This window comes from Centruroides sculpturatus, unplaced genomic scaffold (genome assembly GCF_000671375.1).
Source record: "Centruroides sculpturatus isolate CEXI.00-Female unplaced genomic scaffold, Cexi_2.0 scaffold54, whole genome shotgun sequence".
NCBI lineage: Eukaryota > Metazoa > Arthropoda > Arachnida > Scorpiones > Buthidae > Centruroides > Centruroides sculpturatus.
In genome coordinates, this window is record NW_019384340.1 from 990,963 (window position 1) to 1,018,941 (window position 27,979).

General features: G+C 27.2%; 1 protein-coding gene across 1 annotated transcript; it reads left to right on the plus strand.

Moving 5' to 3' along the window:
* The first annotated feature begins 54 nt into the window (after window positions 1–54).
* On the plus strand, window positions 55–27,960 carry LOC111634182. The gene is made up of 17 exons (XM_023378892.1): window positions 55–239; window positions 321–628; window positions 765–891; window positions 1,096–1,196; window positions 1,269–1,405; window positions 1,612–1,790; window positions 1,863–1,958; window positions 2,040–2,142; window positions 2,225–2,291; window positions 2,383–2,434; window positions 16,501–16,596; window positions 16,906–17,005; window positions 19,369–19,435; window positions 26,603–26,654; window positions 26,736–26,785; window positions 26,856–26,940; window positions 27,814–27,960. Exons 2-17 carry the CDS (start codon window positions 321–323, stop codon window positions 27,958–27,960), a joined length of 1,767 nt encoding a protein of 588 aa, XP_023234660.1. The 5' UTR covers window positions 55–239.
* Window positions 27,961–27,979: the final 19 nt, after the last annotated feature.

Sequence of the window (27,979 nt, forward strand, 5' to 3'; positions counted from 1 at the left end):
GAAAGCATTTGGGAATTGCACACCTATCCAGTAACACACGAACCGAAATTCCGTTTTATAAGCCAAGTACTCATCAACAAAAACTGGTTGACTGAGCTTACAGATTATTTTATTATTTTTAAATGTGGATATCCGTGATTTTTTATAAAATAGATTCATGATTTTCATAGTATAGTCGAGAAACTTCCAAAATATTATATGGAAAACAGGAGTTTACATCTAAAAAAGTAAAAAAAAAGGTAAGATTTTGTTATTATATTTTTACTGTATTTTGTAACTTAATAATTAACTCTTTGTTTTTCTTGTCTGATTTCTTTGAGATGGGAGACGAGAGCATAGAATGCATAAAAATTCCAATGAGAAAGAAAAAACGTAAGCCTATACGCCTTAGAGAACTTCTAGAAAATGTTACAATGACAGGAATTGCACAAATTGCGAGAGAACGAAACTGTAGAAGAATGATTTTAAAGCTATTCATTTTTATTGCGTGTTTAATTGGATTTATCATTCAATTAACCGAATTTTTTCTTTTCTTTTTCACATATCCAACGACTCTGAATGTTTTAATAGAGCATAAAGACACTAAAGATCTACCAAAACCAATGGTAACAATTTGCGACATGAATTCGTAAGTACAGTTTAAGTTAATGTATGAAATTAGAATAGTTTTATAAATAAGTGTATTGATTGAATAATAAATTATGTTTAAAAACAATTATTTTAATTGGATCACATACTTATTTTTATTATACATATATTTATAGTATTCGACGTAGCAGTTATTGCAGACAATTTTCAAAACAATGTGCTAAACTTAAGAATATGAAGATGTTTTGTGGTCGCTTCCATCGTTTTTGTGAGATTCACAATATTACTGAAGAAGATTTAGTGGTAAATATTTAAACAAATAAACCAAAACCACCAAAAAATATGATCTACGTGATAATGTAAGACGGTAGAAAGGGGTAAAAAGACAAGAAATAATACGTGTTATAACAGTAGGCACACGAAAGCCAAACCAGTAATTGTATCAATAGATTAGTCTATTAAAATTACTTTATTTTAAATTACATAAAACTTTTATTCCACATTTAGTTTCCTGGTAACTATTTCTATGAAATGGCTCAATACCAGCGATCGATTATTAATGAATTTGGTATCAGATCAGAAGATATTTTACCATTAATACTCGAAAGGTTATGAATTTCTATTATTTGTTTTTAACAATTAATTACGTATTGTTACTTTTAGATATTATTGTTTTTCAGAAATGATATTATTCGTACTATTGCTTTGGATGTAAATTTAAAATACCGGACGTGTTACTCAATAGATTTAGGAAACCCTCTTTCTGAAAATTATACTATTGAAAGTACTGTACAACATGTAGATGGACATCTGTATCGTAAGTATACATCTATTTATAATTAAAATACAGTATAATATTTACGTTTTTACAAATTATTATAAATTCTATAATATGTTTTACTCACTGATAAAACTAAATACACCTCCGTGTTTTCTCCACGTGTGTAACGCTCGAATAGGGGTCAGTTACCCTTACCCTACGATGTTACTATAAATAATTGCTCGTACTTATATTAATTTTAGTGAAGGATTCACGTACAGTTGGAGAGATTTTCGTACAGTTCAATCCAGCAGATATATTCTGTCCAACTTATCCACTTGGTGCTATGGTGGCAATTCATTCTAAAGACTATATCATTAACCCATTTAAAAACGGATTTCCGATCTATCCAAAAAATAGATACATAATTCAACTTAAACCTGTAAGTATAAATGTTTTTATTAAAAGTAAAAAAAAAAGTAGTTAATTAGTCCAAGTATTATATATATTATAGTTGAGGAAATCATTACTACCTGCACCATATGGCACCAATTGTACTCAATACAGAAAGACAGACAACGTATCATTTGATAAAATATTATCTCGTACTGTAAGTGATAAAACTTTTGTGTGTAAAAATAATTTAAATTTTATGTATAATTTTTAAATATTTTAATGTAAATTTTCGCAGCGTTGTTTATTTGAATGTACAAAAAGACTCTGGATAAAGAATTGTGGATGCATTTCTCCAGAATATCCCTTTATTATTGATGAAAAATTTTGCGACATACTAGGTAAGTGTCGCTTATATTAACATAAACATATAAAAAAAAATTATATACCATTTTTCCACTTTATTTTTTCTATATTTCTTAGAAAGCTATCGTTGTTTAAATGAAACAAATGTGGAGTCTTGTTACAGTGAATGTCAAAGAGATTGTATGTAAGTATTTTTCACATTGTAATAATATATAGCTTTCATTATAAAAATAATTTACTTTTAATAGAGTAATGGTCATTTTATTTCTTTAAAGTCTCACTATTTTCGAATATGATATCCAAAATTTACCAATACACAACTTTCATGTAAGTTTTGACTTTCTAAGTATTTTAGAAACAATAAATTACATAAAGAACATACCAGTCGACCCCCCTATAAAAATGTTGATTTTTCCGTTTTATATGAATTCCATGTTGTACGAGTCACTTAGATTTTATAAATACGTATGCCGGGCTGTAAACGGCTCACGTATTTGTAAAATCTAAGTGACTCGTACAACATGGAATTCATATAAAACAGAAAAACCAACAGTGTTATAGGGGGTCCAACTGTATATGGAGTCAATATCAAAAAAATTTTATTTTAAAGTATTTAGTTTATTAAAAAGCTTTATTTTGAAGATATTCATAATCATAGTCATCATAAAAGGTATTCGAATATAATTTTTTTTTTCATGAAAATCGATTCAAAGTTAAAATTTCTATTATTTTTTTCTTACAGTAAACCGTACTCAGTGTTAAATTTATTTTTCAAGAATTCAGAACTGATTATACATGAATATAAACCTAAATTTCAGGTTAGTATAACCTTACGAAACTTATAAAATAATACAATTTTCTTACTAATAATATATAATTTATTTTTTATTCAGTCAATCGAATTATTCAGCTACATTGGTGGTTTTATAGGAATTTGGTTGGGAATATCTCTAGTTGCGGTGTTCGACTTTTTCGAAGTTATCTCCATTTACTTATATCACACTATAAGAGTTAAAATTTATAGCTGGAAAAATAATCTAATATGATATCATATTATTTTAAATCTTCTAAATGGTGTATCTTACATTGTTAAATACAAGAAAACAAGCTGATTTAAGCTGTATATTTTCTCTGTGGTTACTATCCAAAGCGATTGACGAAATAGGGCAACGCCACAGTGTGATTTAAAGTTTTTCCGCACTGGGCGTAAAAACGACAGGCGCTTCCACCAACGAAATAACGACGTGGGCAAATCAATCCAGCAACTTAAGGGTGACTGTCGCACTATATAATCCATACCTAGCTAACACCGGAGAGAGAAATATTGCCTATTCAGAATACAAGTAAAATGCGCGGTTAGTAGAATCGTAATGGCCGAAACACAGTCTAAAAGAAGTAGGCGATAGAAGAGTAATCATCACAATCAATATATAATTTATATTAACGCAATGAAAACTTTTATAAACTGTAGGAAAGTTTAAAATATCCTAAAAGTGTTTGACGAAGCACGCATTTTACTTTTCAACTCTTCTTCAATAGCTTTGTAGAGTTTCCATTTTGTTTAATAGTAGCGTGTTAATGAAAAATGTCCTGTGATATTTCGGTGTAGACGATACTTAAATTAAAAATGCCGTGTGTGTTATGCCAAAAATTATACATATATACAAATTTTGAGTCTACGCTGCTATATAAAGGACATTATATAAAATTTTACTAGTAAGATGTAAGTAATAGAGTAAAGTTTGAAAGAAGTAGCGGGAGAATAAAGTCGAAGGTAATCTTTGCTTAATCTTTGCATAATTTGGCCACGAAAATGAAAAATAAATAAATATAAGTTATTTGTGTGGAATAGAAGAATTAATTTACTTTTTTTATTGTTGTTATCGTTGTTACGAAATACATTGTCGTTTGCATTGTTGAAGGTTAAATGATGATTTTTACAATAAAAATGGAGATTTTAGGGGGTTGGAAAGGGGCTACATTGTCGTCGACCAAAAAACTTGGTTGAGAAGTGCAAGAAGCGTGTGTATGTGTAAAAAAATGAAACGACGTACAAGAACACAGTCTGGTGCATGGTTCGTGTTTACATATTTTCTATTTTTGGTTTACTTGTGATCGAAGGGGTTCTTCCAACGGGACAGTGGGCCCCAGGGTCACCGATAAAGCGAAAATCCCGACGGGGGCCCGTAGGGCGGCTCAAAAACGGGATGTGCCCTGGAGAGCGGCTCCGCTAACAAAGGGGCCTGCAGGGCGGAACCGGAATCCGTATCCGGAAACCAGTAATCCGTATCCGGAAACCAGGAAACCGGAATCCGGAAACCGTAATTTTACACGTTACGGGCATCCACAATTTTTTAGAACCCATATCTACCTTCAAAATTAAACGTTTTGCTTTTCTATAATAATAATTAATATAAAAATTATTTTTTAAATACAGTCATATCAAGGCCACTTGATCGCTTCGCTAGTAAGGCCGTCCGCCAACTATCTCTGTCAATGAGACCGAGAGTATAGACGCTAGTTAATATTTTCTCCGCTTGTGGCGCTGACGATCGGTGATATCCATCGTCAGCGATTCAGGTGGAGAGTATAGAGGAGTTTGGAGAAGTCGCTGCATTTAAATATTTTTCTCATTAAAGGAGGTTGAAAACTTTTGACAATCAAGAAATGAGCTGCTGCAAACGACGTTCCCTAGTTTGTGAAAAAAACGAAATAATAATACAGTATTTTTCACAATTTTATTTTCATAAGACGTTTTTAGGAAGAAATAATAACTGAGTATTATTGGCATGGAAAATACAAACTTTTTCACATTAATACTATTTAATCATCTCTTTTCGATTCTTAAAGATACCAGTAGTTAATCGTTAATGTAAATATTTTTTTTACTCGAAAAGTATGCAAAATTAGCAAAACTAGGTTACCTACAGTATGCACTGTCTACTATAAAAATTTTCACATTTTCGGACCATATATGATAATTATTAAAATGTTGTGTATTAAATCTGTTATAAAATTATTACTTTTGTTAATCAAGACTGTAAGAATAAATACCGATATAACCTTTCGAAAAAATTTGCTTATTTTTTTGCAAAAATAAGCAAAGTTTTTAGTTAGTAAAAAAATTTCGAAAAATATGCACGGAAATATGTGATATTGAAGTTACCTTCAATATCACCATATTTCCGAACTTATTATAATTAATATTGGAGAAGTACACAGAAATGTGAACAAAAGCAACATATATTGTTTTAAAGTTGAAATTAAAAGTATAACTATGGTAAAAGTAACATTGCTTCAGTTTACATCTCTAATATAAATAAAATTCTTTATAGAAAAAGCAAAAGCTTATTACATAAGAAAAATTAATTTATTGAATAAAGTGTACACTGTTTTTGACTGAATTTTACAGTTTGTAAAATTCAGTCAAAGACCAGAAATGTACTTAGCTTCCTCCTCATCAGAAATTTACAATATGAATTAGACAACATTAGACTTTTAATATTTTTCTAGAAATGGGCTTATGATGCAGTCTGAGAACTTTTTCCACAGTTTGACCACACAATGAATGTATTTATATCTATATACCAAGCTGCTGTTGAAGAGAAATCCCGTCAACCGTATATAACTCACGAATAAGTATAACTAAATACAACTATAACTATATGTAATTATCACAATTTCATAAAATAGCTATACTCGCACACAAAAGTACAAAACGACCAATTTACTCAACAGACGATTCTCACCGATAACTAGCGCCAAAATCTTTCGCAGCTGCAAAAAATGGAAACATTGTGAATACGGCTATTTTCCTTACGGCGGACGGCCTTACTAGCGAAGCGATCAAGTGGCCTTGGTCATATAATAGATGACGCTACAGATTCTTCTCGTTACCTTTAACCTCTTGTTCGAGGCCGGGAAGATCAGTAAGAGCTCTTGGCAGCTTTTTTCTAATTTACACTAAATTTAATTCAAAGAACAAATGTTATTTATTATTCTGCACCTTTGGCACTTAGCCTTATGTTTTTACTGTATTCTGGCTTAAAAACAAGTAAAGTTAGAATGCCACTCTTTTATTTATCAGAGGTAAAGAGGAGTTTAAAAGAAGTCATTTACAATTAAAATTTATCATTAAAATATTCGAAAAAGCTACTTACCTATACAAATAATAACATACTAACAATAATATACTTATAATGTGTTAAATTACATAACATTTTCTTTCAAAAGTTGAACTAGGTACAGGTTATCTATAGCCTAATGAAGGTTACTGGGGAATGTCATTACACTACAACAGATCGCAACTTGACACACTAGAAGCAGGAAGATTTTATCAACTTTATTTTTGGAGAAAAGTTACATCTTATAGGCCATACGAAACGATAATTAGTTAATTATTTCATCTGCATTATATTAGACACAAAAAATAAAGAATAAATCTTCCAGTTTCGTGTATATGACTTTTCTGCAAATTATCTCACTCATAATGGAAACCGACCTCACCATACCAGTATGTAATATAATAAAACGATAAATAAATAAATCTAATTTTATAGACCGTATTATAAGTTTACTACGTGTTTATTCTAATTTTCCTCTATACTAGCGATATTAGTAAAATCATTGATGATATCATCAATGATGTTACTAATATCGCTAGTATAGAGAAACAAAACTGTTATAATATATTTTCTTAACGGAATTATTAGACGAAAACACCTGTGAAAAACAGGTGTGCCCTAGTTAGAAGATGAAAACACCTGCGAAAAAACAGCTTGGGAAAACAGCTGTGCCCAAGTTAAAAGACCAAAAAACTGCTGTGTTCCCATGACCTTCAAAGACAGCACAGCTGAACTCTTAGAAGACAGCACAAAGAAAACAAACAGGGTTTGTAGGTCAGTAGCTGAGGATAAAAGCGAGTGAATTTTTCCAGAACTTCACTCATTGACCAACTTTTCTACCAATAACGTCACTCATCAACCAGCTTTTCTACCAAGAACTTCACTCATCTAAAAGAAAATCATGTCGGACATTGGTAAGTGATTTTTATTTTAATAATAATACCTACCTTAATTTAGATTATAATTTTTTTATAAACTAATTGTAGAATTTGATTTTGATTTTGAAAAAAAAATAATAAGAAAAGAGGTCCTAAGCCTAAAACAGCCGAGGGTGGCGAAAATAAAAAGACAAGATTCGATTTGGATCTAACGGCTGAGAAAAGTAAGCAGATAAAAGTTCCAGACTTTAAAATTAAGATTAGCGAATCTGAGAGAATCGAGATACATGAATTTCAGTCGAATTTCTATGTATCTTTCACAAAATCCAAGGGATCCTATCCTCCTAATCGCTACAACATCAACGTAAAAAATTTTAACAAGTATAAACAAGCAATCGACGCCATGGGGCAGCATTTGGAGGAATATACCAAATTTTAATAGTATGGTATAATGGTTTTATACAAATTATTGATTGTGTAATGTTTTATGGTATAACAGTTTTATTAAAAACAAAATTGTGTGATAATACAATGGTATAACAGTTTTTTTTTAATATTTGGGTAATGTTTTTTATGATATAACAGTTTTTAAAAAAATTTGTGTCTGATGATATAATGGTTTTATACAAAATTATTGATTGTGTAATGTTTTATGATATAACAGTTTTTAAAAAAATTTGTGTCTGATGATATAATGGTTTTATACAAAATTATTGATTGTGTAATGTTTTATGATATAACAGTTTTTAAAAAAATTTGTGTCTGATGATATAATGGTTTTATACAAAATTATTGATTGTGTAATGTTTTATGATATAACAGTTTTTAAAAAAATTTGTGTCTGATGATATAATGGTTTTATACAAAATTATTGATTGTGTAATGTTTTATGATATAACAGTTTTTAAAAAAATTTGTGTCTGATGATATAATGGTTTTATACAAAATTATTGATTGTGTAATGTTTTATGATATAACAGTTTTTAAAAAAATTTGTGTCTGATGATATAATGGTTTTATACAAAATTATTGATTGTGTAATGTTTTATGATATAACAGTTTTTAAAAAAATTTGTGTCTGATGATATAATGGTTTTATACAAAATTATTGATTGTGTAATGTTTTATGATATAACAGTTTTTAAAAAAATTTGTGTCTGATGATATAATGGTTTTATACAAAATTATTGATTGTGTAATGTTTTATGATATAACAGTTTTTAAAAAAATTTGTGTCTGATGATATAATGGTTTTATACAAAATTATTGATTGTGTAATGTTTTATGATATAACAGTTTTTAAAAAAATTTGTGTCTGATGATATAATGGTTTTATACAAAATTATTGATTGTGTAATGTTTTATGATATAACAGTTTTTAAAAAAATTTGTGTCTGATGATATAATGGTTTTATACAAAATTATTGATTGTGTAATGTTTTATGATATAACAGTTTTTAAAAAAATTTGTGTCTGATGATATAATGGTTTTATACAAAATTATTGATTGTGTAATGTTTTATGATATAACAGTTTTTAAAAAAATTTGTGTCTGATGATATAATGGTTTTATACAAAATTATTGATTGTGTAATGTTTTATGATATAACAGTTTTTAAAAAAATTTGTGTCTGATGATATAATGGTTTTATACAAAATTATTGATTGTGTAATGTTTTATGATATAACAGTTTTTAAAAAAATTTGTGTCTGATGATATAATGGTTTTATACAAAATTATTGATTGTGTAATGTTTTATGATATAACAGTTTTTAAAAAAATTTGTGTCTGATGATATAATGGTTTTATACAAAATTATTGATTGTGTAATGTTTTATGATATAACAGTTTTTAAAAAAATTTGTGTCTGATGATATAATGGTTTTATACAAAATTATTGATTGTGTAATGTTTTATGATATAACAGTTTTTAAAAAAATTTGTGTCTGATGATATAATGGTTTTATACAAAATTATTGATTGTGTAATGTTTTATGATATAACAGTTTTTAAAAAAATTTGTGTCTGATGATATAATGGTTTTATACAAAATTATTGATTGTGTAATGTTTTATGATATAACAGTTTTTAAAAAAATTTGTGTCTGATGATATAATGGTTTTATACAAAATTATTGATTGTGTAATGTTTTATGATATAACAGTTTTTAAAAAAATTTGTGTCTGATGATATAATGGTTTTATACAAAATTATTGATTGTGTAATGTTTTATGATATAACAGTTTTTAAAAAAATTTGTGTCTGATGATATAATGGTTTTATACAAAATTATTGATTGTGTAATGTTTTATGATATAACAGTTTTTAAAAAAATTTGTGTCTGATGATATAATGGTTTTATACAAAATTATTGATTGTGTAATGTTTTATGATATAACAGTTTTTAAAAAAATTTGTGTCTGATGATATAATGGTTTTATACAAAATTATTGATTGTGTAATGTTTTATGATATAACAGTTTTTAAAAAAATTTGTGTCTGATGATATAATGGTTTTATACAAAATTATTGATTGTGTAATGTTTTATGATATAACAGTTTTTAAAAAAATTTGTGTCTGATGATATAATGGTTTTATACAAAATTATTGATTGTGTAATGTTTTATGATATAACAGTTTTTAAAAAAATTTGTGTCTGATGATATAATGGTTTTATACAAAATTATTGATTGTGTAATGTTTTATGATATAACAGTTTTTAAAAAAATTTGTGTCTGATGATATAATGGTTTTATACAAAATTATTGATTGTGTAATGTTTTATGATATAACAGTTTTTAAAAAAATTTGTGTCTGATGATATAATGGTTTTATACAAAATTATTGATTGTGTAATGTTTTATGATATAACAGTTTTTAAAAAAATTTGTGTCTGATGATATAATGGTTTTATACAAAATTATTGATTGTGTAATGTTTTATGATATAACAGTTTTTAAAAAAATTTGTGTCTGATGATATAATGGTTTTATACAAAATTATTGATTGTGTAATGTTTTATGATATAACAGTTTTTAAAAAAATTTGTGTCTGATGATATAATGGTTTTATACAAAATTATTGATTGTGTAATGTTTTATGATATAACAGTTTTTAAAAAAATTTGTGTCTGATGATATAATGGTTTTATACAAAATTATTGATTGTGTAATGTTTTATGATATAACAGTTTTTAAAAAAATTTGTGTCTGATGATATAATGGTTTTATACAAAATTATTGATTGTGTAATGTTTTATGATATAACAGTTTTTAAAAAAATTTGTGTCTGATGATATAATGGTTTTATACAAAATTATTGATTGTGTAATGTTTTATGATATAACAGTTTTTAAAAAAATTTGTGTCTGATGATATAATGGTTTTATACAAAATTATTGATTGTGTAATGTTTTATGATATAACAGTTTTTAAAAAAATTTGTGTCTGATGATATAATGGTTTTATACAAAATTATTGATTGTGTAATGTTTTATGATATAACAGTTTTTAAAAAAATTTGTGTCTGATGATATAATGGTTTTATACAAAATTATTGATTGTGTAATGTTTTATGATATAACAGTTTTTAAAAAAATTTGTGTCTGATGATATAATGGTTTTATACAAAATTATTGATTGTGTAATGTTTTATGATATAACAGTTTTTAAAAAAATTTGTGTCTGATGATATAATGGTTTTATACAAAATTATTGATTGTGTAATGTTTTATGATATAACAGTTTTTAAAAAAATTTGTGTCTGATGATATAATGGTTTTATACAAAATTATTGATTGTGTAATGTTTTATGATATAACAGTTTTTAAAAAAATTTGTGTCTGATGATATAATGGTTTTATACAAAATTATTGATTGTGTAATGTTTTATGATATAACAGTTTTTAAAAAAATTTGTGTCTGATGATATAATGGTTTTATACAAAATTATTGATTGTGTAATGTTTTATGATATAACAGTTTTTAAAAAAATTTGTGTCTGATGATATAATGGTTTTATACAAAATTATTGATTGTGTAATGTTTTATGATATAACAGTTTTTAAAAAAATTTGTGTCTGATGATATAATGGTTTTATACAAAATTATTGATTGTGTAATGTTTTATGATATAACAGTTTTTAAAAAAATTTGTGTCTGATGATATAATGGTTTTATACAAAATTATTGATTGTGTAATGTTTTATGATATAACAGTTTTTAAAAAAATTTGTGTCTGATGATATAATGGTTTTATACAAAATTATTGATTGTGTAATGTTTTATGATATAACAGTTTTTAAAAAAATTTGTGTCTGATGATATAATGGTTTTATACAAAATTATTGATTGTGTAATGTTTTATGATATAACAGTTTTTAAAAAAATTTGTGTCTGATGATATAATGGTTTTATACAAAATTATTGATTGTGTAATGTTTTATGATATAACAGTTTTTAAAAAAATTTGTGTCTGATGATATAATGGTTTTATACAAAATTATTGATTGTGTAATGTTTTATGATATAACAGTTTTTAAAAAAATTTGTGTCTGATGATATAATGGTTTTATACAAAATTATTGATTGTGTAATGTTTTATGATATAACAGTTTTTAAAAAAATTTGTGTCTGATGATATAATGGTTTTATACAAAATTATTGATTGTGTAATGTTTTATGATATAACAGTTTTTAAAAAAATTTGTGTCTGATGATATAATGGTTTTATACAAAATTATTGATTGTGTAATGTTTTATGATATAACAGTTTTTAAAAAAATTTGTGTCTGATGATATAATGGTTTTATACAAAATTATTGATTGTGTAATGTTTTATGATATAACAGTTTTTAAAAAAATTTGTGTCTGATGATATAATGGTTTTATACAAAATTATTGATTGTGTAATGTTTTATGATATAACAGTTTTTAAAAAAATTTGTGTCTGATGATATAATGGTTTTATACAAAATTATTGATTGTGTAATGTTTTATGATATAACAGTTTTTAAAAAAATTTGTGTCTGATGATATAATGGTTTTATACAAAATTATTGATTGTGTAATGTTTTATGATATAACAGTTTTTAAAAAAATTTGTGTCTGATGATATAATGGTTTTATACAAAATTATTGATTGTGTAATGTTTTATGATATAACAGTTTTTAAAAAAATTTGTGTCTGATGATATAATGGTTTTATACAAAATTATTGATTGTGTAATGTTTTATGATATAACAGTTTTTAAAAAAATTTGTGTCTGATGATATAATGGTTTTATACAAAATTATTGATTGTGTAATGTTTTATGATATAACAGTTTTTAAAAAAATTTGTGTCTGATGATATAATGGTTTTATACAAAATTATTGATTGTGTAATGTTTTATGATATAACAGTTTTTAAAAAAATTTGTGTCTGATGATATAATGGTTTTATACAAAATTATTGATTGTGTAATGTTTTATGATATAACAGTTTTTAAAAAAATTTGTGTCTGATGATATAATGGTTTTATACAAAATTATTGATTGTGTAATGTTTTATGATATAACAGTTTTTAAAAAAATTTGTGTCTGATGATATAATGGTTTTATACAAAATTATTGATTGTGTAATGTTTTATGATATAACAGTTTTTAAAAAAATTTGTGTCTGATGATATAATGGTTTTATACAAAATTATTGATTGTGTAATGTTTTATGATATAACAGTTTTTAAAAAAATTTGTGTCTGATGATATAATGGTTTTATACAAAATTATTGATTGTGTAATGTTTTATGATATAACAGTTTTTAAAAAAATTTGTGTCTGATGATATAATGGTTTTATACAAAATTATTGATTGTGTAATGTTTTATGATATAACAGTTTTTAAAAAAATTTGTGTCTGATGATATAATGGTTTTATACAAAATTATTGATTGTGTAATGTTTTATGATATAACAGTTTTTAAAAAAATTTGTGTCTGATGATATAATGGTTTTATACAAAATTATTGATTGTGTAATGTTTTATGATATAACAGTTTTTAAAAAAATTTGTGTCTGATGATATAATGGTTTTATACAAAATTATTGATTGTGTAATGTTTTATGATATAACAGTTTTTAAAAAAATTTGTGTCTGATGATATAATGGTTTTATACAAAATTATTGATTGTGTAATGTTTTATGATATAACAGTTTTTAAAAAAATTTGTGTCTGATGATATAATGGTTTTATACAAAATTATTGATTGTGTAATGTTTTATGATATAACAGTTTTTAAAAAAATTTGTGTCTGATGATATAATGGTTTTATACAAAATTATTGATTGTGTAATGTTTTATGATATAACAGTTTTTAAAAAAATTTGTGTCTGATGATATAATGGTTTTATACAAAATTATTGATTGTGTAATGTTTTATGATATAACAGTTTTTAAAAAAATTTGTGTCTGATGATATAATGGTTTTATACAAAATTATTGATTGTGTAATGTTTTATGATATAACAGTTTTTAAAAAAATTTGTGTCTGATGATATAATGGTTTTATACAAAATTATTGATTGTGTAATGTTTTATGATATAACAGTTTTTAAAAAAATTTGTGTCTGATGATATAATGGTTTTATACAAAATTATTGATTGTGTAATGTTTTATGATATAACAGTTTTTAAAAAAATTTGTGTCTGATGATATAATGGTTTTATACAAAATTATTGATTGTGTAATGTTTTATGATATAACAGTTTTTAAAAAAATTTGTGTCTGATGATATAATGGTTTTATACAAAATTATTGATTGTGTAATGTTTTATGATATAACAGTTTTTAAAAAAATTTGTGTCTGATGATATAATGGTTTTATACAAAATTATTGATTGTGTAATGTTTTATGATATAACAGTTTTTAAAAAAATTTGTGTCTGATGATATAATGGTTTTATACAAAATTATTGATTGTGTAATGTTTTATGATATAACAGTTTTTAAAAAAATTTGTGTCTGATGATATAATGGTTTTATACAAAATTATTGATTGTGTAATGTTTTATGATATAACAGTTTTTAAAAAAATTTGTGTCTGATGATATAATGGTTTTATACAAAATTATTGATTGTGTAATGTTTTATGATATAACAGTTTTTAAAAAAATTTGTGTCTGATGATATAATGGTTTTATACAAAATTATTGATTGTGTAATGTTTTATGATATAACAGTTTTTAAAAAAATTTGTGTCTGATGATATAATGGTTTTATACAAAATTATTGATTGTGTAATGTTTTATGATATAACAGTTTTTAAAAAAATTTGTGTCTGATGATATAATGGTTTTATACAAAATTATTGATTGTGTAATGTTTTATGATATAACAGTTTTTAAAAAAATTTGTGTCTGATGATATAATGGTTTTATACAAAATTATTGATTGTGTAATGTTTTATGATATAACAGTTTTTAAAAAAATTTGTGTCTGATGATATAATGGTTTTATACAAAATTATTGATTGTGTAATGTTTTATGATATAACAGTTTTTAAAAAAATTTGTGTCTGATGATATAATGGTTTTATACAAAATTATTGATTGTGTAATGTTTTATGATATAACAGTTTTTAAAAAAATTTGTGTCTGATGATATAATGGTTTTATACAAAATTATTGATTGTGTAATGTTTTATGATATAACAGTTTTTAAAAAAATTTGTGTCTGATGATATAATGGTTTTATACAAAATTATTGATTGTGTAATGTTTTATGATATAACAGTTTTTAAAAAAATTTGTGTCTGATGATATAATGGTTTTATACAAAATTATTGATTGTGTAATGTTTTATGATATAACAGTTTTTAAAAAAATTTGTGTCTGATGATATAATGGTTTTATACAAAATTATTGATTGTGTAATGTTTTATGATATAACAGTTTTTAAAAAAATTTGTGTCTGATGATATAATGGTTTTATACAAAATTATTGATTGTGTAATGTTTTATGATATAACAGTTTTTAAAAAAATTTGTGTCTGATGATATAATGGTTTTATACAAAATTATTGATTGTGTAATGTTTTATGATATAACAGTTTTTAAAAAAATTTGTGTCTGATGATATAATGGTTTTATACAAAATTATTGATTGTGTAATGTTTTATGATATAACAGTTTTTAAAAAAATTTGTGTCTGATGATATAATGGTTTTATACAAAATTATTGATTGTGTAATGTTTTATGATATAACAGTTTTTAAAAAAATTTGTGTCTGATGATATAATGGTTTTATACAAAATTATTGATTGTGTAATGTTTTATGATATAACAGTTTTTAAAAAAATTTGTGTCTGATGATATAATGGTTTTATACAAAATTATTGATTGTGTAATGTTTTATGATATAACAGTTTTTAAAAAAATTTGTGTCTGATGATATAATGGTTTTATACAAAATTATTGATTGTGTAATGTTTTATGATATAACAGTTTTTAAAAAAATTTGTGTCTGATGATATAATGGTTTTATACAAAATTATTGATTGTGTAATGTTTTATGATATAACAGTTTTTAAAAAAATTTGTGTCTGATGATATAATGGTTTTATACAAAATTATTGATTGTGTAATGTTTTATGATATAACAGTTTTTAAAAAAATTTGTGTCTGATGATATAATGGTTTTATACAAAATTATTGATTGTGTAATGTTTTATGATATAACAGTTTTTAAAAAAATTTGTGTCTGATGATATAATGGTTTTATACAAAATTATTGATTGTGTAATGTTTTATGATATAACAGTTTTTAAAAAAATTTGTGTCTGATGATATAATGGTTTTATACAAAATTATTGATTGTGTAATGTTTTATGATATAACAGTTTTTAAAAAAATTTGTGTCTGATGATATAATGGTTTTATACAAAATTATTGATTGTGTAATGTTTTATGATATAACAGTTTTTAAAAAAATTTGTGTCTGATGATATAATGGTTTTATACAAAATTATTGATTGTGTAATGTTTTATGATATAACAGTTTTTAAAAAAATTTGTGTCTGATGATATAATGGTTTTATACAAAATTATTGATTGTGTAATGTTTTATGATATAACAGTTTTTAAAAAAATTTGTGTCTGATGATATAATGGTTTTATACAAAATTATTGATTGTGTAATGTTTTATGATATAACAGTTTTTAAAAAAATTTGTGTCTGATGATATAATGGTTTTATACAAAATTATTGATTGTGTAATGTTTTATGATATAACAGTTTTTAAAAAAATTTGTGTCTGATGATATAATGGTTTTATACAAAATTATTGATTGTGTAATGTTTTATGGTANTAATATGTATTTAAACTGTAATTAAATTTAAATAAAATCTAGATAGAAAAAAACCTACTAACAAATCCTTATAGCACAAATTGCTCTTATTACGAGCGATCTAAAGAAAAATCTTTCGATGAATTATATACACGTCAGGTAAATATTTAATATTATATGAATAGTTTATAAACATTAATATTATTTCATATAGGCCTACCTATAGAAAATATTATAAGGCAGTTGATTGATTAATTTGATCGTTATATTTAATCGTTAGTAATCATTAACTTTTTATAATTATTACAAAAATTCCTTCGATTTTAAAGTGACTTCGGTTGTCATTTACCGGACTGTTTTAAATTTATTAATTTATTTACTCTATGGACAATTTATACTTATATTTAATATTAATTATTTGTAACCTTTATAATAACATTATAAATTTATGATTTATTATACTTATAGCGCTGCATACTCGATTGTCAGAAGGAGAAATGGTTGGAAAGTTGTGGATGCATCACAGGAGATTATCCTTTCGAAACGGATGAGACATTTTGTTCAGGACGTAATTAAAAATTTTAAGTTGCTAAATTCGAAAAAAAATTCATTATTTATATTTATTTTGGTATTTAAAATTAAAATCCTAAACTAATTTAAAAAACTAATAACAAAGTTTAAGAATATTTACTTCATATATACTGTCCCTGGGTTTAGCAAGTACAGTACTATATGGAGTAAATATCTGTTGAGATTACAGAGTTTTTTGTTCGCTTTTCTGTCAATTATTCAAATAATCGATACACAATTTCCTTTTTTTGAAGAATCCGATTTTCGTTTGTTTTTTATAACAATCAGAATTACGTAACATATTACTAGTGCAGGAGCTCTGAATTCGCAGGCCGAGTAGTCCTAGGTCCACCCATTGTTTTCCTGTTAAAACTCATACTTAAAATGTAAATAAGAAGCATAAATTAATAATTTTTATCACCAATTCTTTCATGTATGATGTGTATGATAAGAACAAATATAAGAAATAAGTAAGGAAATTAAGTATCAAATTTAAATGGTTATTTTTACTCAATAATTAAAATAATTCGTCACTAAAATTAAAAACTGCAAATTTGTGCAGACTTTAATAATTAGAAATAAATAATTAATTAATTTAAAGGAACTAGAACGTCTATATTAGTAAGAGTCTAAGTGCAGTTCTGGTCCAAATATTTTCTACATCTTTTCAGCTACTGAAACAAACATACGAAGACAAATAGTATATAAAAAAGCATGAGTTTACACAACGATATTGTTATTGCATAAATCTTCTTCAATTTCATAGAGAAGTTAATGTGTATTTATGAAAAACTAGTCGTTTGGAAAAGGTTTTTTGTACTGTACAAAGGAGTCGAAATCCAATTCAGAGTACTTCTCGATTTACTTCATTTGGAGTTAATGTATTATCTATAAGCACTAACCACTCATCAAAATAAGAATTGCTTTAGATGCGAATAAATATTTCCATGAGCCTCAGCTTGTCAATTTCCTTCGAAATGAAAATACATGGACTGCAAGCCAGATCTCTATATCTGAATCCAAGAGAGACTGGCGACATACTTTAGGAAGACGTGTTGAAATACGTCACTTGTTTCAGAAAATTCCCATTAGCTGAGTTGTTCCTTTATTTAAAAATGCAAGTAATACTTTTTCAGTTATCATACATTTTTATTAGAAGATTGTGTGAGAAATCATATTTCTTATTAGACTTTTTCTATTCGAAATTTCAAGTTTTATGATCCCGATATTTCATAATGGTGGTTTAATATCATTATGGGTATGTTTAACTATATTGGGTTTTAATCTTACAAGAATACTAGCTAATTTTGTCGTTTTTGAACACTATATAGTTCATACACACAACACAAGGCAAAAGTAAAATACTAGCTACTTCATTCCTAACTGCTGTAGATTCTCCTTCTGAGATTCCTGCATCGCGCGGACTCCGCAATTTTGTAGATTAAAACAATGCTTCTTTAAAAAATGTTAGATTTATATGTTATTTACTCCACTTTTTAAATAAAAAGTTTTGATGAAAATTAAATGATATTCGCTATAGTTTATCAACGCATTTTCTAATATCCTAGTTTGTTGAACAAATTAAAAATATAAAACATGTTTAATTTTAAGTACCAGTTATCTATTTTTAATCAATCGATTACTGGGATGCCGTGTCATTTTATAATGTGAAAAATTGCACTTTGACACCTCGTAAAGATTACAATATTTTATTTATTTAATCATTTTAAATATAAAAGTATTTCGGATAACGTACTCTTTTGAATATACTACAGTCGACCCCCATAACACTGTTGATTTTTCCGTTTTATATGAATTGCATGTCGTACGAGTCATTTAATTTTACAAATACGTGAGCCATTCACAGCCAAGCACACGTATTTTTAAAATCTAAGTGACTCGTACAACATGGAATTCATATAAAATGGAAAAATCAACAGTATTATAGGGGGGTCGACTGTATTTTACTTTTCTATTTTATTTTATTTTATAAAAGTTTGTTTTTATCCCTCTTCCTTTCCCTCGTGGGGGGAATTTCCAAAAATCCCTTCTTATTGTGCATTTTCATGACGTACCCGAACTGTGTATCAAATTTCAATTTTCAACTTTTAATCGTTTGGGTTCTGCCGTTATTATTATTATTAACCCATCTCGATTTTATTATAAGATAATAGAATTCTATTAATTGAATAATAATTATATTAAGAATATTGCATTTATGTTTCAAACTTCATTTCCGGATTTTAATTTTGAATGCCAATATATATTATTTTATTTAAAAGATATATTTTGTAAATAATACTTATTTAATAAAAAGTATTACTTATAATTACATTTAAAAAGCAAATATTATATTTTTAGGGGCATATATGTGCTTACATAGTATAAATACCGATCATTGCCACGATAAATGCCAAGTTGCATGCCAGTGAGTAAAAATTTTACTGTTAGAGAATAAACATAAAATGTAACAGTAACTTAAATTTTTGAAAATAATTTTCTAAATATTGTTTGTTTACATTTAACATATATTTAGTTATCTTTAAAAACATTCATATACTTTACGATATCATATTATTGTCAAAATTAAGAAAATTATAATAATTTCATGTGATAAATACAGTAGACTTTTGCTACTTCGGTCTCCGACTGTGATCTACCAGTAAATCATGTGAATGGCATTCCAAAATTACGCCACTTATCGAAACTAAAACTTCACACACGTTTGTCAGGATTCTAATTGTGTAGAAGAATAAAGAGAATTAACCACGACAGCACTCCAGCCAAATGGACAGTGAGTTGGGATAACGAAAAATTATGAGAAAGGGTAAGAACGACAAACTTGATGAGGCAGTTTACAAACGGTTCGTATAGCAACGCATTGAAAGCCTAACTGGCAGTGGCCCGATAATAAAAAAAAAACAATGGTGTTTAACAAAGAACTTAGCGGCGATAAAATGTTTACAACAAGAGAGGGCTGGATATCAAACTGGAGTTTAGTAGCTGACAGTGACAATATTTTCAGCACACTACCGGTAGATTATCCTTCTGAAGAGAAAGTGTGGATGGACTTGGAAATTTTCTCTCTATGGTTCCATGATAACTTCGTACCAACTGTAAAGGGAGAACTTAACAAAAAGAAACTTCCGTCAAAAGTCATCCTTCTAATTACGCTTCCAGCTATCTCCCTCCAGCCTTTGCTTTATAGATTCATTTGAATTTTATACAGAGCTTTACATGTTTTTAATGATAAATAGTTCATACAAAATTGAAATGATAAGAGAGGTTAATTTATGACTTATCTATAGACACTGATATCAGTGATTATTGTTACTGTTGTTCGGCTAGACTTTTGTTCCTTGTAGTATGGTTAAAGAATATAATTTTATATTCGATAAAAAATTTTTAATATTTATTATTTTTATTAAGTATTAAATTTATTAAAGATAAATTCAGAAATTTTAACGCTTTCGGCCATCTCTCTGATTTACCTCTGAAATCAGATGATATACAAGCTGGCTTTATCCCACTAAATACGATAACTCTACTCTAACCTATGGATTAGGGAATTTTGGAATTAATTAACATCGACATACAATTCTTACCTTCTTATTGAATGAATGCGAAAACGATTCTACTGAAGCCATGCTGAAGGTAGAGAAAGCGATCAACATGCGTGATGTTGTCTTTCAAACAGCAGTACCATATGGAACATTGAGGAATTGGAAAAAGCGTCATTCGAATGACACTGAGTAGTACTCTCATCGAGTGATACTGAGTCAGTCAACTCACAACTATTTCCGGATGTAGTATTTGTTGATATATATCAATAAAAATATTCTAAAAAGAATCGATGGAGTCAGATAATCTATTTTTTTATATTATTATTACCGTACTGTACTAATCTTTAGTACACGGAAAACTACTAGTTTTCCATTCGTTTCTGACTTTTGGAGGCTTAATAAGTCCCGAGTCCGTAGACTGGTATAAAAAATTAAANTTGGTGGTTTTATAGGAATTTGGTTGGGAATATCTCTAGTTGCGGTGTTCGACTTTTTCGAAGTTATCTCCATTTACTTATATCACACTATAAGAGTTAAAATTTATAGCTGGAAAAATAATCTAATATGATATCATATTATTTTAAATCTTCTAAATGGTGTATCTTACATTGTTAAATACAAGAAAACAAGCTGATTTAAGCTGTATATTTTCTCTGTGGTTACTATCCAAAGCGATTGACGAAATAGGGCAACGCCACAGTGTGATTTAAAGTTTTTCCGCACTGGGCGTAAAAACGACAGGCGCTTCCACCAACGAAATAACGACGTGGGCAAATCAATCCAGCAACTTAAGGGTGACTGTCGCACTATATAATCCATACCTAGCTAACACCGGAGAGAGAAATATTGCCTATTCAGAATACAAGTAAAATGCGCGGTTAGTAGAATCGTAATGGCCGAAACACAGTCTAAAAGAAGTAGGCGATAGAAGAGTAATCATCACAATCAATATATAATTTATATTAACGCAATGAAAACTTTTATAAACTGTAGGAAAGTTTAAAATATCCTAAAAGTGTTTGACGAAGCACGCATTTTACTTTTCAACTCTTCTTCAATAGCTTTGTAGAGTTTCCATTTTGTTTAATAGTAGCGTGTTAATGAAAAATGTCCTGTGATATTTCGGTGTAGACGATACTTAAATTAAAAAAGCCGTGTGTGTTATGCCAAAAATTATACATATATACAAATTTTGAGTCTACGCTGCTATATAAAGGACATTATATAAAATTTTACTAGTAAGATGTAAGTAATAGAGTAAAGTTTGAAAGAAGTAGCGGGAGAATAAAGTCGAAGGTAATCTTTGCTTAATCTTTGCATAATTTGGCCACGAAAATGAAAAATAAATAAATATAAGTTATTTGTGTGGAATAGAAGAATTAATTTACTTTTTTTATTGTTGTTATCGTTGTTACGAAATACATTGTCGTTTGCATTGTTGAAGGTTAAATGATGATTTTTACAATAAAAATGGAGATTTTAGGGGGTTGGAAAGGGGCTACATTGTCGTCGACCAAAAAACTTGGTTGAGAAGTGCAAGAAGCGTGTGTATGTGTAAAAAAATGAAACGACGTACAAGAACACAGTCTGGTGCATGGTTCGTGTTTACATATTTTCTATTTTTGGTTTACTTGTGATCGAAGGGGTTCTTCCAACGGGACAGTGGGCCCCAGGGTCACCGATAAAGCGAAAATCCCGACGGGGGCCCGTAGGGCGGCTCAAAAACGGGATGTGCCCTGGAGAGCGGCTCCGCTAACAAAGGGGCCTGCAGGGCGGAACCGGAATCCGTATCCGGAAACCAGTAATCCGTATCCGGAAACCAGGAAACCGGAATCCGGAAACCGTAATTTTACACGTTACGGGCATCCACAATTTTTTAGAACCCATATCTACCTTCAAAATTAAACGTTTTGCTTTTCTATAATAATAATTAATATAAAAATTATTTTTTAAATACAGTCATATCAAGGCCACTTGATCGCTTCGCTAGTAAGGCCGTCCGCCAACTATCTCTGTCAATGAGACCGAGAGTATAGACGCTAGTTAATATTTTCTCCGCTTGTGGCGCTGACGATCGGTGATATCCATCGTCAGCGATTCAGGTGGAGAGTATAGAGGAGTTTGGAGAAGTCGCTGCATTTAAATATTTTTCTCATTAAAGGAGGTTGAAAACTTTTGACAATCAAGAAATGAGCTGCTGCAAACGACGTTCCCTAGTTTGTGAAAAAAACGAAATAATAATACAGTATTTTTCACAATTTTATTTTCATAAGACGTTTTTAGGAAGAAATAATAACTGAGTATTATTGGCATGGAAAATACAAACTTTTTCACATTAATACTATTTAATCATCTCTTTTCGATTCTTAAAGATACCAGTAGTTAATCGTTAATGTAAATNTCAGAAACCCTACTGAAGAGGCCTTGACAGGCGAAATGCATTTGGGGTGAAGTATATATTTATATAAAAATAAAATTATATTTTCCTTGTTAACCTGTTTACCTTTTTTAATTTTTTATACCAGTCTACGGACTCGGGACTTATTAAGCCTCCAAAAGTCAGAAACGAATGGAAAACTAGTAGTTTTCCGTGTACTAAAGATTAGTACAGTACGGTAATATAAAAAAATTTGTTGATATGTTCCGCAAGCTTGTAGGAGAAGATGATGAACAGGTCTTTACTAATTAGTAAATAAGGAATATTATGCAATGAACAGATAAAGAAATCTGCCTCTGTGATGTCCTCTTCCACGTCACTTTCATCTTGCACACAGAAGTGTGCAGGATGAAAGTGACGTGGAAGAGGGCACCACAGAGGCAGAGAAAACGAAGATTTCTCACACTGCTGATGCCGACGCTGCAGACATTACCTTGCAGTACAAAATGCAAGAACTAGACATACGAGTACCGTTGTAAAAGCGTGTCATCGAAAAACAACTTCATTAAAACAAGTAAGAATCTGTGACATTTCACGAAGTGACTACTCTGAATAGAAGATGCAACATTTTAATTGTACCGTTTAATTTTAAATTTCTTTTAATCTTTACAAATACCGTCTCTTATTTATTTTTTTAAATACATGTATATTATAGAGTCTATAATATAGACAGTAAATATGAAACATTAAATTTACTAAAGAATTAAACATACATTTTTTGTTTTGGCAGNTTTAATAAATATAACAATTAATCTTGTCAACCTTGAAAATTCCACATGATCAGCGCGTTGGACAGGCATGAACCCGAGATCAATACCAATATTCGGTGGTTTTATCCACTCGGCCATTGCTGAGTCTTTTTTCTACTTAGATAATTCAAAATTTTCAAAAATCTTCATTATAAATAAATGAATAAATATTAGAACGAGAAATGTGCTGAAGAATTCCGTCTTAATTTTATATGTGCTGTGTAGTACACCCTCGATTTACGACGAAAAATTTCTATTGAGTAGGAAAAATTTTAAATTTTTTTATTAGGGAATAGAGCAGATAAAAAGGTTTAAAAGATCTAAAAGGTTTATACTAAAAGGTTGGATTAAAGAGTCAATGAATACAAATCACTCAATATACACCATAATACATTTTAACAAATCTTACATATTTTAAGTTAGTTATTAATATATNAAAAGTACAAAACGACCAATTTACTCAACAGACGATTCTCACCGATAACTAGCGCCAAAATCTTTCGCAGCTGCAAAAAATGGAAACATTGTGAATACGGCTATTTTCCTTACAGCGGACGGCCTTACTAGCGAAGCGATCAAGTGGCCTTGGTCATATAATAGATGACGCTACAGATTCTTCTCGTTACCTTTAACCTCTTGTTCGAGGCCGGGAAGATCAGTAAGAGCTCTTGGCAGCTTTTTTCTAATTTACACTAAATTTAATTCAAAGAACAAATGTTATTTATTATTCTGCACCTTTGGCACTTAGCCTTATGTTTTTACTGTATTCTGGCTTAAAAACAAGTAAAGTTAGAATGCCACTCTTTTATTTATCAGAGGTAAAGAGGAGTTTAAAAGAAGTCATTTACAATTAAAATTTATCATTAAAATATTCGAAAAAGCTACTTACCTATACAAATAATAACATACTAACAATAATATACTTATAATGTGTTAAATTACATAACATTTTCTTTCAAAAGTTGAACTAGGTACAGGTTATCTATAGCCTAATGAAGGTTACTGGGGAATGTCATTACACTACAACAGATCGCAACTTGACACACTAGAAGCAGGAAGATTTTATCAACTTTATTTTTGGAGAAAAGTTACATCTTATAGGCCATACGAAACGATAATTAGTTAATTATTTCATCTGCATTATATTAGACACAAAAAATAAAGAATAAATCTTCCAGTTTCGTGTATATGACTTTTCTGCAAATTATCTCACTCATAATGGAAACCGACCTCACCATACCAGTATGTAATATAATAAAACGATAAATAAATAAATCTAATTTTATAGACCGTATTATAAGTTTACTACGTGTTTATTCTAATTTTCCTCTATACTAGCGATATTAGTAAAATCATTGATGATATCATCAATGATGTTACTAATATCGCTAGTATAGAGAAACAAAACTGTTATAATATATTTTCTTAACGGAATTATTAGACGAAAACACCTGTGAAAAACAGGTGTGCCCTAGTTAGAAGATGAAAACACCTGCGAAAAAACAGCTTGGGAAAACAGCTGTGCCCAAGTTAAAAGACCAAAAAACTGCTGTGTTCCCATGACCTTCAAAGACAGCACAGCTGAACTCTTAGAAGACAGCACAAAGAAAACAAACAGGGTTTGTAGGTCAGTAGCTGAGGATAAAAGCGAGTGAATTTTTCCAGAACTTCACTCATTGACCAACTTTTCTACCAATAACGTCACTCATCAACCAGCTTTTCTACCAAGAACTTCACTCATCTAAAAGAAAATCATGTCGGACATTGGTAAGTGATTTTTATTTTAATAATAATACCTACCTTAATTTAGATTATAATTTTTTTATAAACTAATTGTAGAATTTGATTTTGATTTTGAAAAAAAAATAATAAGAAAAGAGGTCCTAAGCCTAAAACAGCCGAGGGTGGCGAAAATAAAAAGACAAGATTCGATTTGGATCTAACGGCTGAGAAAAGTAAGCAGATAAAAGTTCCAGACTTTAAAATTAAGATTAGCGAATCTGAGAGAATCGAGATACATGAATTTCAGTCGAATTTCTATGTATNTTGTAGGAGAAGATGATGAACAGGTCTTTACTAATTAGTAAATAAGGAATATTATGCAATGAACAGATAAAGAAATCTGCCTCTGTGATGTCCTCTTCCACGTCACTTTCATCTTGCACACAGAAGTGTGCAGGATGAAAGTGACGTGGAAGAGGGCACCACAGAGGCAGAGAAAACGAAGATTTCTCACACTGCTGATGCCGACGCTGCAGACATTACCTTGCAGTACAAAATGCAAGAACTAGACATACGAGTACCGTTGTAAAAGCGTGTCATCGAAAAACAACTTCATTAAAACAAGTAAGAATCTGTGACATTTCACGAAGTGACTACTCTGAATAGAAGATGCAACATTTTAATTGTACCGTTTAATTTTAAATTTCTTTTAATCTTTACAAATACCGTCTCTTATTTATTTTTTTAAATACATGTATATTATAGAGTCTATAATATAGACAGTAAATATGAAACATTAAATTTACTAAAGAATTAAACATACATTTTTTTGTTTGGCAGTAATCCGACACTCTTACTAATCCGGTATTCATCTGTGGAACGAATGGCCAGATTAGCAAGAGTCGACTGTATTTTTGTTATCGTGCGAATATACGATAAAACACGCGTAAATCGCAATAACACGTTACTGAATATTGTCCGTTTTATTGACGTTCTGCTTTCGACAGGTCTCACTGTATTATTTTATATTTTACACAATAAGTAAATTACATGTATATTAGAAATATTTTTGAAATTTGTGTGTAATGTATCTGTATGATGATTAAAATATGCCAAATTTTCAGAGCCACTGTTTTTGAATATGAAGTAGACGATACTCCCATCGAATTTTACGACGTAAGTCTAACAATGAATATTTTTTTTTGCATAATTTGTTCGGATTATTTCAAAAACGCCAATTTTTTGTGATTGTTTCAGTTTGATGTTCCTTTGGAAACTACCGATGAAGATAAGAATAAAGAGTATAGGTATAATATATCATAAATATATAAATATAATATGCAAATTTTATTTATTAAGTTTTCGTTTTTCGTTTAGCAGAAAACAAGAGCAAGTAGCTGTAATGAATTTCTTCTTTAATAGGCCGGAATTATTAATATATAAATACAAACCAAAATTTCAGGTAATAAAATGTCGTAATTTATGTAATAAAAATTATATACATAGTGTACGTATACAAAGTAATTCAAAAATCACTCACAAGTTTAAAATTTTCGAACCTAAGCGGATATCACAGAATTACTCAGAACGATATTGGAAGTTTTACCTGCAAACAATTTATACTAAATTTAGTTATAATTACTGTTAGTAGGTGGTGGCTGTTCACAATAAGATCATAACATTATCGCACTTCCGAACGGGCCGCATAGTCGGAAACTTAGTCCTAATAACAAACTACTACTTGCAGTACATTACAAAGGTGATAAAAAGAGAAATATACAGAAGGAGAAGTGAGCTGCAAACAGAACCTGATCAGCCCATTTCGTTTATATAAGAGACACTAGTGCCAGAAGTTGCAACTAGAATTCCCGTAGTATGTAGGTATGGAATTTTTCTACTAAAACCACGTGGATAGTCCATTTGTCACACACGAACCCGCTTGTAATTACAAGCAAGATCCTGTCTGACAAATTGACTATCCGCGTGGTTTTAGTAGCTACGTATGACCAATCGACTGTCTACGTGGCCACTAAAAGTAGAATTACAAGTGGTTTTATCTAAGCCATTGGTGGGTAAGAATTTCGGGTTATTCTATATTTTGTTTTTCAGTTTTTATAAACTGCGGTTTAAAAGATATCATATTTTATGAATTTTCTTCACAGTTAGATCATTATTGCTTCACGTTTTATAGCATTTAAAGAGTTTAAATTAAACTTAATAATTGTTAATATAAAATGAAAAGAAATAATCATATATTTCTATTAAAATTTATTTTATAATTACATATTACATGTCAATGAAATGATTAAATATTAATAACTGTTATATTTTTCAGTCAATAGAATTATTCAGTTACATCGGTGGATACATTGGAATGTGGCTTGGAATATCATTGATTGCCATCTGCGATTTGTTAGAAGTGATCACTGTTTATATTTATCATATAATTACCAGAGATATTCCTAATATAGAAAATTATTAAAGGTACTATAACTAAATTA